The following is a 14,077-nucleotide window of genomic DNA, read 5'->3' as shown; positions in this document are numbered from 1 at the left end:
CACAGAACAGTCCAGTTTCCAGAAAGCGCTGAACCATCAGGTTTTGGGGATATCTGATATTATCCCTTTCTGACCACAACATGCAAGCAAATATTTCCTGTTTCTGTGTCTCAACTCTGCCTTACGTAAACCGGGGTAAAAGCATGTTAACAGCAGCAGGGAGGCTGCAAGGCTTACTGTAGTAGAGAGAGACTCCAAGCAGAGGCGTTAAAGCAACAGTGTCCACAAAGAGGGGACAGCACCGAACATCTGAAACGCTCATCTCACGCATGCTCATCTCGCGCAGCGCCTCCGAACGAGGGCTGAGACGAGCCCGGCTCTCCAGGGCTGCACACCTCATCCACACTTCCACAGCCCAGCAAGGCTGGAGGCACCCTGGGCTCCAGGGCCTCTTCCAGCCGGGAAGGAAAGGCTGGGAGAGCCCCCGCCGGCCGGTGCCCGTGTCTCCAACCCCACCGTTTCCTGCCCTGTCCCAGCAAACGCAGAGGGTGGCATCGTCCCACGCTCTGGTCTGGTTTCATTCGGAGGTGCCATGGGAAGGACTGAAAACCCCCAGGCAGGTTAGCGGGGAGAGATGCCACCGGCGTCGGAACCGCAGAGTGGGGCTTGTTCCGCCGGCGCCGTTGGAGCACCCATCGGCCTCCGTCGGCTGGGGCAGAAAGAAAGGGAACGAGTCTCCAAGCATGAAACTGTGAAACAAATAATCAGATAAAACAAAGCCCTCCGTAGCGCACCGCGCGCTCCGAGCCCTCCTGCTCGCTGCGCTGCAAAGGTCGCGGCAGCGACGAAGGGTTTGCGCAGCGCGGCGGCGCCCGGCTCGAGGAGGCTGCCCGGACCCCGCACCAGCCCGGGGTCCTCACTTTCCCCTCTCCTCCAGCGCGGAGCCCCGGGCCAGCCGCTCCCGCCGCAGCGCCCGGAGCCGGCAGCCGCGGCACCCCAGCCCGGCGCGGCGCGGCGCAGCACGGCACGGCGCAGGCGGCAGTTCCCCCTGCCGGCCCCGGGGCGCAGCGCTGGCGGCCCTGCCTCGCACGGCCCTGCCTCGCACGGGCCCCACGCAGCCTGCCCGGCCCTGGCGGCATCGCACACCCCAGCCCCGACCGGGGCCTTCTGCAGGACAGAGACGCTGCGGCCCCCGAGGATAAACCGGGGCGCTCAGCCTCTTTGGGGGAAAAGGGAGCGATTTAGAGCAATCACGAGAGCGACCTTCCGACTGGAGGGAGCACCAGCGCGTTTCCCTCTCAACCAGGCGACAAGGAGGAGCAAGACTGGGTGACGCGTTAAGTGTCTTTAATCCAAAGGACTGAAGAGCAGACCAGGAAGATTAGTATAAGCCAACAGACAAAAAAAAAAAGATAAAAACCTGTTTTTAAAACAAATTAAAATTCCATACAGTGTCTAGAAGATCACCTAAAAACTAAACATTTCCTTAAAAAAATTTTTTTTTTCCCCATTCGAACACATTAAACGCAGTGAAACAATATGACAAATAATAATAATAACTCATGGACTAAAGACTTGCGAGTAGCCGTTCTGCCGCCGGGAGCAGAGGATCGTTCCCCAGCACGGTGCGGGGCGACGAGGGCCGGGGCCGCTGCCGGCCCAGCCCCGCTGCTCCGGGGTGTTTGCAGCCCCTCGCCCTCCCGGCACCCGCTTTTCCCGGGGGAAAATCACCCCAACAAACCGCCAAGAGCTGGGGGGAGCCGGCAGCACCCCGGACCCTTCTGCGGGCGGCGCGGGAAAGGGATGGGGGGGCAGCAGGGAAGCGTCTTTCCCGCGTCCCTGCAGACGGGAGGAGATGAGTTTGGGGCAGGGGCAGGAGCATCCTGCTGCGGGGCCGCCCCATCCCGCCGCGGGGGCTCCTGGCAGCACCCCGGGCGAGCGGGTGTCCCCGCGGCCCCCGGTCTAATCCCAGGAGGGCTGGGGCGCCCTGGGGGCAGCGCCGAGCCCGTCCCTCCTCCCCAAACTCCCTGAGATCAGAACTGAGGTCCAGGCACACGGACAGACGCCGGCGGACGGCGCGGGGACACGGGCGCCCGCCCGCACCGCCGCACCCACGCACAGGCGATGCACAGGCCACGCACAGACGGACAGCAACACCAACACGCACACACGCGACTCGAGAACAGCCCTGCGCGCGCCTGGGTAGAGCCAAGGCTTCCAGTTCAGGGAGGGTTTCTGCTACCACGCTTTAAAAGCGGCAGTTTTCCAGGCCAGCAAAGAAACGAGCCATCCCCAGGGACCTCCCAAGCCAGCGGGTGAGGAGAGGGGCCCGGGGGCCGAGGACGGCCCAGCCCCATCCCCTGCCGCTGCCCCACAGGCCACCGCGTCGGCATCGCCACAAAGCCAGAAGCCCTTGTCTCCACCCAGCGCGTCGCGCAGGGACCGCACTGTCCGGGGTTCAGCTCTACAGTAGTTTTTAAAAAACATTTATACGTCATATACCCTAAAAAGGTCACCACAGGAATCTCCATGTCTTTGGAAGGAAGGAAAAAAACCAAAACTGTTTCACAAAGGAGAAAAAAAAAAAAATCCGATTATCGGCGTCATTCTCCTACGGGACAAAACCCCCCGGCCGAAGCGTGTGGATCTTACAGGGATATCTCATCGCCTGCTCCAGAAAGGTCAGAAACACAGGTGAGTAGCTAAAAATAACTAGTCTGGTATAAATGTCTGAATTCCATGCGCTCGATATAACAGTCTGTCTCTTTTTGTCTTTTTCTTAAAAAATATATATATATAGTTATTGCTTTCTCCAGGGCCAGCGGGCGCGGGCGCCCTCAGTGCGGGAGCGCTGCCGGCTCAGCGGGGTTGGCTTTCTTCCGCCTCTTCATGAGCAAAGGGTTGGAGGAGTCTTCGATCTTCTTGATCTTGATTTGTTCATAGTCCACTCGCATGGTGGCCAGCGCGCTCGTCATCTCCTCCTGCGGACGGGAGGGAAAGGCAGAGCCCGGTGAGCGCCGGCAGCAGCGCCCCTGCCCAAGCCGGGGAGATGCTCGGCCCGGGGGCACCACCGGCCTTCTCACCTGCAGCCCAGACAGGTCCGAACGCCAGCGCGGAGCTCGCGGACCTGCCGCCAGCTTTTCCTGCCCCGTCCCAGTTTCAGGACTGCAGAAGGTGGGAGCTGGGCACGGCTTTTGGGGAGCTCTTCCAGCGGGAGCCACCTCTCCCCCCGCCCCGTCACACGCTGGAGTTTCAGCTCCAGGGTGGCTTAGCCCAGTTTCTAACCTGCCCCACAGGAGGTGAGGGCAGAACGGGGACGGTCCCAAAACGGCAGCGGGGCCCAGGTGGGCCGCGGGGCGCTTGCGGGACAGCAGCACCGAGCGGCTCAGGGCGAGCGTGACGCCGAGAGGGTTTTACCTTCACGTCCTCCCACAAGTCCTTCTCCTCCTTCAAGACGCGGCTGGTGTGCAGCGGGGTCTGGGGCACCTGCATCGATTGCTGCGGAGAGAGATGATGGGTGAGACGCAGCCGAGAGCTGCCGGCGCTCCCCGCTCCCGGCCCGCGCCCCGGCCGCTCACCATGATCCAGGGGTGGTTCATGAACTCCGTTATCGTCATGCGCTGCGTCGGGTCCGTCTTCAGCAGGTTGCGGATCAGCTGTTTAACTGCGAGAGGCGGCGCGGGGACAGGCGTGAGCAGGGCGAGACGAGGTTTCCGCCGCGCCGCGCCGCCAGCACCTCCCAGCTCCCCGGCGCGACGGACCCCAACCCGGCTAGACCCCCCAGTAAGAGCCGCTCGACCAAAGGGGCAAAGCTGCCATCGCGGTGAGCGATGAGAACAACCCCAGGTTCGCCTTCCAACGCCACCGCTGACCCATCAGACAGAGGCTGATCACAGGGAAGGCTGGTGACATTTGCACCCGGATAGCGGTGGAAAGCCACTCGGCACCTATCCGCCCACGAGGCCCTGGGACGTCAGCGGTGACAACGCTCCCGAGGTTCCCCCAGGCTGGAAGGCCGGGGGGGGGACCAGCCTGGCTCTGGCAGGGCAGAGACAAGCCCGTGCGGCCCACGCTACAGCGCTTACCTTCTTCTGACACTTCAGACCACTCGGGGTTGGGAAATTCGTACTGGCCCATTCGGATGCGCTTCTTCATGCCCGGAGAAATGGCCAGACCGTGGTTGGAATAGAAGGGGGGATACCCACACAGCCTGGCAGAGGAAAGCAAGGCGAGAGTCAACACGTGGCCTGCGGAGCAAACAGCCTTCAGGCTGTTCTGGTCTATTGGAAACACGGAAGAGCACGTGGCTTCTCAGCAGCATCCTCAGAGCCAGAGCTGGTTATTATTTATCTCAGAGGCATCCTGCACACGGGAGCTGCCGTGAGCGCAGGCAGGGGAAGGACCTGGCCAGGGACCCGGAGCTCACTGGGGACTCAGAAGTCCTAATACCAAGGGAAGAGACACATCTGAAGAGCCTGGGAGCGAGGAGGCAAAGCTGAGGAGGCGAAGGCTCAGCATGGAGCAAGGAAAGCTTCGCCAGCAGCGAGCTCCAGCACCGCGGGAGTTGGCAGGGCCTGGGATCGCCCAGCCCCGGCGGGTGGACAGGGCGCAGGGCAGGCGCTCGACCCTGGGAACATCCCTCCCGCCTTCAGCTGCGGGTCCCGGTGCAAGCGACACTCAAGGGTTGCTTCTAAAAATCCCAATTAGCTGTGTTTTTAGACACACAAACATCTCTGAAATCCTGCCTGACTTGACCTAAAAAATCTCCTCCCTTCTGGAGATCCCTTTACCCGCCCAGCGCGCTCTGCTCTATGGCCGGGAAGGCGGCATTCCCGGCACATCCCGGCAGCCCCAGGACACTGCGCGCAGCACAGCCCCCAAAAACCGCAGCTCCCCCGGCTAACGCCGCCCAGGACGGCCGAGGGGCCCGGCGTACTCACAGGATATACATGATGACGCCCAGGGACCACATGTCACAGGACTTGTCGTATTTCTCCGGGCCCAGCACCTCCGGGGCTAGCGAAAGACAAAAATTCCCAAGAGTCAGACACGCCAGGCAAGGGGATGCCAGAGCTACACGCCCGGACGTCCTCTCGGCAGCGAGGTGCTGCCTCTCGGAGCCAAGGAGCACCAAGAGCCGTGCACGGCTGCAGCCTGGACGCGAGGGACCCTTCCTACAGCACCCTGCCTACGCGATCGCGGCGCTCGGAGCAGCCCTCGCTGCACACCCGGCCGCAACGTCCCCCTCGAAAGGTCTCCGAAAGGAGCCGTCTCAAGCCCTGCTCCATGGACGGAGGGCTGGAGCTCGCTGCAGGTGCGATGGCCTGCGGTACGGAGGAATTCAGATGGTGTGAGCTGAGCTTTCTCCTGGTTTTATCCACCGACTCTGGACCTCGTTCACTGATAACACCAACATGGATAGGGGATTTTCAACGCTTGCAAAAAAAGGGAAAGCCCAGGCTCCCCAGAAACTCACCCACGTAATAAGGTGTGTAGCACGGAGTGGCCAAGGAGTTGTGTGTGGTAGTTTCTTTAGCAAAGCCAAAGTCAGTGAGTTTTAACACAGCATTGGGCCTTTTTGAGGTGTACAAGAGGTTTTCCGGCTGTGAAAACATAAGGAGCAAAAGGCAAAAATAAGAACCAGGAGCAGCAAAAAGCATCGGACTCGGCAGCACTTGTCGGGGTGGAGACCGAGACCGGGCCCCGGCACCACCAGGCACGCAGCACGGTACCTTCACATCCCGGTGCGCAATGTTGATCGAGTGCAAATACTGGATGGCTTCCCCGATGCTCTTCATTATCTCTGAAGCCTCTGAAGCAGCAACAAAAACACCGAAAGCATTAAAATTCAGTTACCCAAAACGAGCACTTCTCCGTGGGTTACCCAGGGAGCACCTACAAACCAGGAGCCAAGGAGCAGGCCAAGCTCAGCGGAGGCCAAGAGGGTTTCCCCTACCTGAAACCTCCCTTTCCAAGCAAGCTCCAGGCACAATCCTAAACACTAAACAGCATGAGCAAAGAGGAGGACTTGCTCCTGGACAGGGGGAGGCTTAACGGTCCTCAGGTGCCACCAGGGACCTGGAACCTGCAGGGCTGGAAAGAGCTGAGGAAACTGTCTCCATGGCTGGGAAACTAAGAGCGAAATGGGCTTGGGGTTTGGGTTTTACAGAAACTTTTCTAAGTCACAGGAGCAGAGGAGATTCAACTGTGTTATCTCTATGAAAACCACAGCCCCAAACTCTCATTTTTTGGACCAGGAGGGAGCATTTCTGAAGGTCACTACAGTTCCTGAGGGTGCTGGAGCAGGATGGAAGGGGTGCAGAGGCAGCACAATTTGAGGGGACCTATATTTGCTGAAAAAACACCCCTTAACTCTGCTCTTGATTGACAAGGAAAAGCTGGGCCATGAGCAACTGGGCACACGTATAGAAACCCCTCATTTTCCAAATGCAAAATCCTGCTAGGGAGCAGATTTAGAAGAGCAATTGAGGGTATGGGTGTAATCAGAGACATTCCTACGAATGGCAAGAAACTGTCCAAAAACAAAAACAAAAGTCAGTGTTGACTCCATACCCCGTTCGGTGAAGGCCTGGTCTCCTCTATCTTGAATTCGACTAAAGAGCTCCCCACCATCCAAGCTGAAACACAGAAGCAAGAGGCATTAGACAGTGAGATACCAATTCCCCACCTCGAATTCGCTCCAACAAGCCTTCAGGAGCAGCGCTGACCTTTTTCTGCAAAGGGGCAGTGCACCCGCAGCTTTGGGGAGATGCCGCAACTCAGTTTCAAAATTACTGATGCTCAGCCAGGAGCCCTACGACTAAGCAAGCGATGCGTCCAAGCCCTTAGCTGGGCACAGGGCGTTTCAGACTTTCTCCCAGAAAGCAGGGCAGAGGATTCGCACACCCCAGCAGGGACGCAAGGTGTGAACGGACGTGGTCTCCCTGTCAACCCACAGCAGTCGTGCAGAAATGCATTTACAGTAAAGACAGCAGGCTGCTCTAGAAGTGTGGAGAGAGTTCCCACCACATTTGGCCTACTTTAGCTCGCAAGCCAAACAACCTCACCAGTCAAATTAAACCCACAGGGCACGGAAGTGCTGAGCTCAGATTGTTCGTGCTGGGGAGGCAGCAGCCGCGCCACCGGCAGCGGTCAGAGCGCGGTGACACATGCCGTTCGCCCAACAGAAACTGGGTTGCGAGGAGACTTCCCAAGCGCCGTAGCAAACGGCACAGTGCAACTGCGTGCAACTGCTCCAGCACGGGCTGCACACGACAGTTCGCGCTGGCTCAAAAATGGGACGGGGAGAGACCATTTCCCCTGACAGCAGGGCACGCTCACAGGCAAGGTGCTGGAGAAGGACCCGGAGAAACTTGCTTGGTTCACTCCCTTGTCAGAGACTCCCAAGGTACCCTAAAGAGAAACTCAGCTCCGTGATCTCCACTGGTGAAAACAGGGATAACCTGCCTCATCTAATCCAACCAGAAATGGTTTCTGGCTTTCCCAGAGAGCATCTCATGGAATTGTCCTTTACGTTAGCTAGACATCTGCAATACAGATAGTGAACCCCATCTGGACTGACACTGCCTTGAGCACACAAGGCGAGAGACCGTGTTCACGTTGAAATCAAGTGCTGTTATTTTGAAGGGAGATATCAGCCGAGGCTCAGCTGCAGGAGCAGAAGGGACCTGCAGCACAGCACGGCTTGTTGGCTTCTGCCAGACTCTTAGAGGACACCGTGCACTCAAAGCTTGTTCCAGTCGATCACACCCAGAGCAGCCCTCGGACGCTGGCTGGCTACCGAAAAGATGCTTTGCACAGAGCTTTCATTGCTCGGGAGATTATTTTCCTATTATTCAGCTACTGCTCTCTTCCCACGCAAGCAGACACGCTGCACAAACCTTTCCGATCCCCAGGTGCCCAGGGTCTCGGTGCGATTCTCGAAAGCCTCTTCCCACACAAGAGAAGTCAGAAGCCCCTTGCGCGGCAGATCTGCAGCCTGCCCTTTCTCTGCTCGCGGCTGCTCCTCACACCCTCTGCCCCCCCCCCAGGCAACCTACTGGCTTGCCAGAGGAGAGGTTTTGGCAAGGAAGCTATATTAAATCACAGCTGCGGTTGGGATGTGGTTTCAATACTTTCCCCTTCATTCCTCCTCCTCCCCATGTTATATCAAACATCTACCAGAATCAGACGCGCTCAACTGCTGCTGCACTTCTGCCTAATACCCATCAATAAATCCGTCACTTCTGCTTTTCGGCTTGCTGCCCGAGCAGACCACACCAGATGCTGCTGCGGTGCCAGCAACCCAGTGACTACCCATCACTTTCAATGGCCAAAGCGAGTTTGGTTACGATCTATCTGCTTTAAACCCACAGGCCCGAAGCCTACAAACATCAGAGCGAGTTCTCAGAATGACTCAGAGCCAGTTTAGCTCCTGATCAGAGCGCACAGCACTTTGGAAGTCCGTCCCTTGAACACCTTTGATGCAACATCTCCTTCAGGTCTGGCTTCCCTACGCCCTGCAGACCTCTTCCCCATGCCGAGCACCTTCCTGCTGTCACTGAAACTTTCCACGGCCCAGCGATGGAGGAGTTTGCGCACCCCCTTTTCCACATCATCCAGCCATCCCACGTGGTGAGGGCTGTAGGCATTTTGTGCCAGGTTTCTGTACCAACTCTGCTCCAGTCCTTGGACTGCAGGGATGGAGGCTGTCCCACTCCTCTTTGGTTTTTTGGGGCAGGGAGGTCACGGGCAGATCTCCCGAGCTGAGCTGTTTTTCCAGGAGGGCCACAGTCCATCTTTCAGGCACCAGCACTGCGGGAAGCCTCAGCAGCTGGGCCGTCACCTCGGCATGATGCCCCAGCAAGCCAAGGCTGCGAGGGAGGACAGAAGAGCGTCTCTGACAGTCCCAAACGCTCTGAAATTCCTCGTGCTTTTTCAGCTGTTTCAGGTGTCTCCAGAGCACTGGTCCTGCTGAGCCACAGTTGAGAGAGGAGAAGGCACTCGGAGCATCGTCTCCTCTGCCGTCACTTACCACTCCATGACGATGAGCAGACACTTCCTTCCCTGGTAAAGGTTCTCGTAGACGTCCATGATCCTGACGATGTGCGCGCACTGGGATGCTCTCCAGTGGAGCTCCACCTCTCTGCGGGCTTTAGGGCAATCCTGCAGCATCTGTAAGGGAAGCAAAACCGCATCAGTCCTGACCCGGAATCCCCCAAGTCACCACCACGCAGGAGAGCTCTCGCCGTGGTGCCCAGCCGGCAGACCCTCCACGGGACCCCGGGAGGAGCCGGGAGCGGACGGGCGAGAGCGCAGAGGACAAGAGCCGGCGCGGAGGCTTCGTGCCTGCGCCGCAGCGGGGCGAACGCGGCCGCGCTCTGCAAGGCCTCGATCTCCATCTAGTGGGAAGAGCGCGAAGGCGGCTTCATTCATCATCTCGCGTTTAAAACTTCAGCTTTCCGCCGCGAGGATCCTGCCGCGTGCCCTCGACGCGGCCCCGGCAGAGCCCCGCCGCTGCGGTGGCCGGGGGCTGCCACCCAAGTCACACGTGCCCTGCAAGCCGCCCGCCGCTCCCGAAATAGCAGCCCTTCCTCGCGGGCGGCAGCAGCTCCTCAAAGAGGCCCTTGACCTTCCCAAAGGCAACCCTCAGCTCCCAGGTGCCGGGAGGATTTGCTAGTCAGCCACAGACTATTAATTACCATGTTTGTCAGGATAAACAAACAGCCTTAATTATTATACTCCTAAATATAGCGCAACAACCGTGTCTATCCTGAGCGCGTTTCATCTTCCTCCCTGCTGGCAGCAGCTCTCGGGGCCGGGCTCCGCGGCCCAAAACACGCCGCTGCATCGCTGGGGCTGCTAGCGGCAGCCCGGCCGGCCGTAAAAATAATCATAACAAAATGTTATCTCCGCCCCTTCCCGCGGAGCACCCCGACCAGCCCGCGGGAAAGGCTGCCGCACGTCCTCGCCCATCCCGGCGGCTCCACACCCTCCCGGGAGCCCGCGGCCAGGAGGGACCAGCGCACGCGGAGCAGCGAGCGCAAGCGCACCGCGTCCCCGGGGAGGCTCCGGGGCCGGGAGGAGGAACAGCGTCAAGGACACGTGCTGGCAGAAAACATCGGCTTGGGTCATTTTGATGAGAGCGACGAGGAAACGCTGCTTCTGGCCCCCGCGTGCTCCGCTCTGCATTGCCGCAGAAACGACGGCTAACGCTCGCTTCAGCCCCAGGGCTCGCGGCTCAGCCCGTGCTTCCAGCGGGACACGGCCGCGGAGGAGGGCCGGCGGGGCCGGGTGATGAGCACGAGCCGACGCGAACCGAAACGCTGGCTCCTGCCCCAGGGAGCCTGGACGCAGCCAAGTCCACGTGGGCGAGGAGCGAGGACAGCCCGGGAGCGGCTCTCGCCCGGGGGATCGGGCTCTGCCGGAGCCGCCTAAGGAGCTCCCGTCCATCGAGGTCTCCCTGCGACATAGCAAGAGCCGCGTGCTCGAAAAAACCCGCTAATCCGGCATCCGCTAATTTGGGACACTCCATGTGAAATTCTGGGTGAAGCCCGGCGCAACGCAGGTCACCTCCAGCTGCGCGGAGCCGGGAGGACGGGCCAGGAGAGGGGCTCATCTCACCCGGACCCAAAAACCTCTTGCGCAGAGCCCTGCTGTGCCACAGCCACGTGTCCCCCGCACCCGGGGTGCCCCCAGCCCCGGTGCCACCACCCCCGCGGCGGGGAGAAGGGGAGAGGCAGATCCCCCCGGCACGACGCCCGGCGCAGCGCGGCTCCCGCGGCCACCCCGGCCCGCGAGCAAACAGGAAGCCCGGGCGCTATAAAAAGCCGAGCGGCAGGAAGAGCCACGAGAGGGAGGGGAGGAAATCGTTGCAAAAGCTGCCGCGACGGCCGGGACCTGGGGGGACGGGGACGGGGACGGGGACATGCTGCTGCCCGCCGCTCCGCTCGCCCGCCGTCTCCCACGGCCGGGCAGGCGGCTGCCGAGCGTCGCATGAGGGAGAGAGAAACTAAAAAAAAAAAGAGTGAAAAACTAACTTCAAGGAAAACAAAGGTTGTTTTTCAGGTAAATACAGCGAAGGCTTAAAATCCCTCCCCTACACGGCAGCCCGGGTGCAGAACCAGCGGCAGCGCGGGGAGCGCCGCGGCCCCGAGCCCGGACGCCGCGGAGGAGCCGGGAGCCCTCGGCCGGCCATGGGGAAGGGGCCGCCGAAACGCTGGGTTATTTACAGCTTTGTTCCAAACAGGCTGGGGGGGGGTGGAGTATCAGGAAGCTTAAAAGGAGGAAAAAAAAATGGTAATTACCAGCTGGGAAAATTGGACAGCAGGAAACAGGCAGTTAACATAATTCTAAACAAGACAAACAGGAGGACAAAAGTATACACCTATTTTTCAGGGGTTATTCAGAGCTCTCTCAAAGCAGCCTAATTGTATCTCTAATGAGCTCGGGGGAAGCAGCCTCCATTACCTGCCCGAGCGCAGCAGCGACATTTGCTTTTGTGTCCGGGCGCCCACGGGCGAGCAAACAGCCGCCGCCGGCTTTCCAAACGCCCCATCTGCGATTCAGCCGAACGAACCGCCCGGCCTCCCTCCGCTCGGGATGCGGGGAGCGGGCCCAGGCCGGCAGGGAGGGAGATTAGTGCTCGTTTCGGGGATGATTTGGTCTATTTAGGAAATGCTCCTGGGAGCAGGGCCGGCAGCACCGGGCGGGAGCCGAAGGCCGGGGGAGGCGACGAGGGTGTTTGCAGGTCCTGCCGCACACGCAAGCTCCGTCCCGCCGTGACGCACGGCTGCTTGCAAAGCAAAGCAAAGCAAAGCAAAGCGGCATGAGCCAAGCACCCAAACACGTCGCTGCCTCCGCTGCGGCAGGGAAAGCGAGGCCAAGGCAAGCAGCTTGCAGGCCTCACCCCGCCAGCGCCCGGACCCCCGCTCCCCGCTGCCCCCCAGCCGAATTAACGCCCCTTTAGCACGGCAACGCCAAGGCCTCCGTGCAGCCGGCCGCTCGCCCCGGCCGCGTGAGCGCCGTCCCCAGCTCTCCGCATGTTTGGTAACACTGCCCGTGGCCCTAATTTAGCTCCGGTATCCAGGGCAGTCTGCAGCTGCGGCAATATTTATACTTCCTGGCTTGCAGCGAGGAGGCTGCGATGGGAAAAACAGCTCGGGTCTCCCTCCGGCTCAGGAAGGGTTAATCCAACCCCTGCCCCGGGATGGTGCCCCCACCCCGAGCAGCTCCAGAAGCAGCAGATTCGGCAGCCAAAATAATCGGCCTTCGAAGCACGGCGAGAGTTAACCCTTCCCGAGCAGGGAGCAGCAGCGGAGATAACAGCGGGTTTACTGGAAACTCTCCTCCAGGACCCGGCTGGTTTCAGTTCGGCTTTCTCCACCCCTGCTGCCTCGTGCTCCCCCTCCGAGCGACGGCACCTTCGAGAGCGAACTAGTAAATGCTGCAGCTGGGAAGCCAGCGCAGGAACGAGACATCCCAGGGAGCCTCCGCAGCCCTCTGTCCATGCTCAGGAAAAAAATCTCGACTGTTGCAGTCTCCAGCCTGCCCTGGGCATCCGCAGGGATAGGAGCTTGGGAAATGCCTGGTGGGAGGTTATCCACCCACGGCACGTTCCCACATCCAGCACGGCACGGCGTTCCCGCGCCGGCACGCAGCACCACGCTGGCACCGGGGCCGAAACCGAGGCGGTTTACGCAGAAACAAACCCATGTTTCATTCGAGGCCGCCCTGCTCTGCCCCAGCCCCTCTGCCCGCTGCGGCCCCCGTGCGAAGCCCCAGGCAGCCTGCCCCGAGCGGGGCGAGCGCTCCTCGAAGCCCCGCAGAACGGGACGGCGGCTCCGCCGCTGCGAAGCGGCCGCGTGGACGGTACCAGGGCCGGAGAACTGCAGGAAAAGCGGAGGCAGGGCCTGGCACAGCGCGCGAGCTGCGGCTCCGGAGCCGATAGGGAAAGCAGGCCTGCCACGGAGCTGCCGCGAGGAGGGGAGCCGCCCGGGAGGCTTCAGCATCCCCGGACGAGACGCACGCGGGAGACTAGCAGAAGGGCACCAGACCACGTTAAAGGGTGCAAATAACCCTGAGAAAGACAGCTGCAGTCTTCTCCATCATGGACAAAAATAAGAGCTACCCGACTGACCCTCTCCCTCCACCCCGGCCGGCGTGGGCAGGAGCAGACCCCACCGTGGCTCCCGCAGCATCCCTGCGCCCCGGCCATAGCGGGCAGGAGCAGACCCTGCCGCGGTTCAGACGCTGCCCGGCAGCCGCGAAGCCGCGGGGGAAGGCACGGGCACGCAGTAACCAGATCCCCGAGTTACGAAAGTGTCCCCTGGCTAACGGGCAAGGGCAGCGCTGCGGGCGAGGCTGAAACACGACCGTTCCCCAGCCTCCGCCGCCTCCGAGGGCGGAAGAAACCACCGAGGCCCAGAATTCGTTACAGCAATCACCTTTTACAAAGAGCTCCCTGCTAGAAACCTTTGAGCAAAATCTGGTTTCGTAGGCAAAGGGCTCAAATTGGATGCATTTCCCATCACTGAGGGGGTTTGATGTGTGTCAAATACAGCTGCACAGGAAAGAAGCCGGTGTCCAAATTTTTGAGAGGTTCTGTCTTAGCAAAACACTGCTTTTCCCTTTGCTCCTTGCTCCGAAACCTCTCGGAGGCACCGGACCTCGCAGCCGCCAGAGGAGCCTGTCGCGCTGCTTCGCAGGAGCTCCCCGGGGCTTGCTGGGCGCTGGCGGCTTTGCAGCGACCGAGCAGCGGCCCGTGGGCTCTGCAGACGCCCTGACCTTTGAGCAGCCGCTTAAAATTAAAAAGTAAAAGACGGGCCATCAATCAGACCTCCCTTTGGACTAACCAGGGCTTCACAGGCCTCGGCCGAGCGGCGCGGAGGCCACGCGGGCAGGGGACACCCGCCAACACCCAGCACGTCCGACGGCCGCGCGGGAGCAGAGCTCTTGCGTTGCATCACCTCCGCGACGGTCAGTGCAGACCTCCGAGCAGGAGGGCCTACGTGCATCCTCCTCTCGCTGTTGGAAAGTGCCTGCAGCGTTTAGCTGTTTAGCCCAAAACGGGGCACCATCGCACGCCAGCGGCACCCCGGGGAGATCAGCCCGGCACGGCACGGCACGCTGTGGCCAC

The 14,077-nt window shown here is 60.6% G+C and overlaps 1 protein-coding gene across 2 annotated transcripts in view; it reads right to left on the bottom strand.

The window, feature by feature from the left end:
• Nucleotides 1-1,270: 1,270 nt before the first annotated feature.
• Nucleotides 1,271-14,077, bottom strand: part of MAPKAPK2 (MAPK activated protein kinase 2) — a 29,125-nt gene continuing 16,318 nt past the window's right edge. For both annotated transcript variants that reach the window (XM_064498327.1, XM_064498328.1), the window contains exons 2-10: nt 8,975-9,114; nt 6,514-6,578; nt 5,673-5,752; nt 5,417-5,543; nt 4,881-4,956; nt 4,026-4,150; nt 3,519-3,604; nt 3,358-3,438; nt 1,271-2,921 (exon numbers count right to left, since the gene is read on the bottom strand). In XM_064498327.1, the coding sequence (XP_064354397.1) occupies nt 2,778-2,921; nt 3,358-3,438; nt 3,519-3,604; nt 4,026-4,150; nt 4,881-4,956; nt 5,417-5,543; nt 5,673-5,752; nt 6,514-6,578; nt 8,975-9,114 (924 nt within the window). In that variant the 3' untranslated portion in view covers nt 1,271-2,777. The remainder of the gene's footprint in view (nt 2,922-3,357; nt 3,439-3,518; nt 3,605-4,025; nt 4,151-4,880; nt 4,957-5,416; nt 5,544-5,672; nt 5,753-6,513; nt 6,579-8,974; nt 9,115-14,077) is intronic.

The sequence above is a fragment of the Dromaius novaehollandiae genome, chromosome 27 (genome assembly GCF_036370855.1).
Source record: "Dromaius novaehollandiae isolate bDroNov1 chromosome 27, bDroNov1.hap1, whole genome shotgun sequence".
In the NCBI taxonomy this organism is placed as follows: Eukaryota; Metazoa; Chordata; class Aves; order Casuariiformes; family Dromaiidae; genus Dromaius; species Dromaius novaehollandiae.
This window is presented reverse-complemented; position numbering and strand designations above follow the sequence as displayed.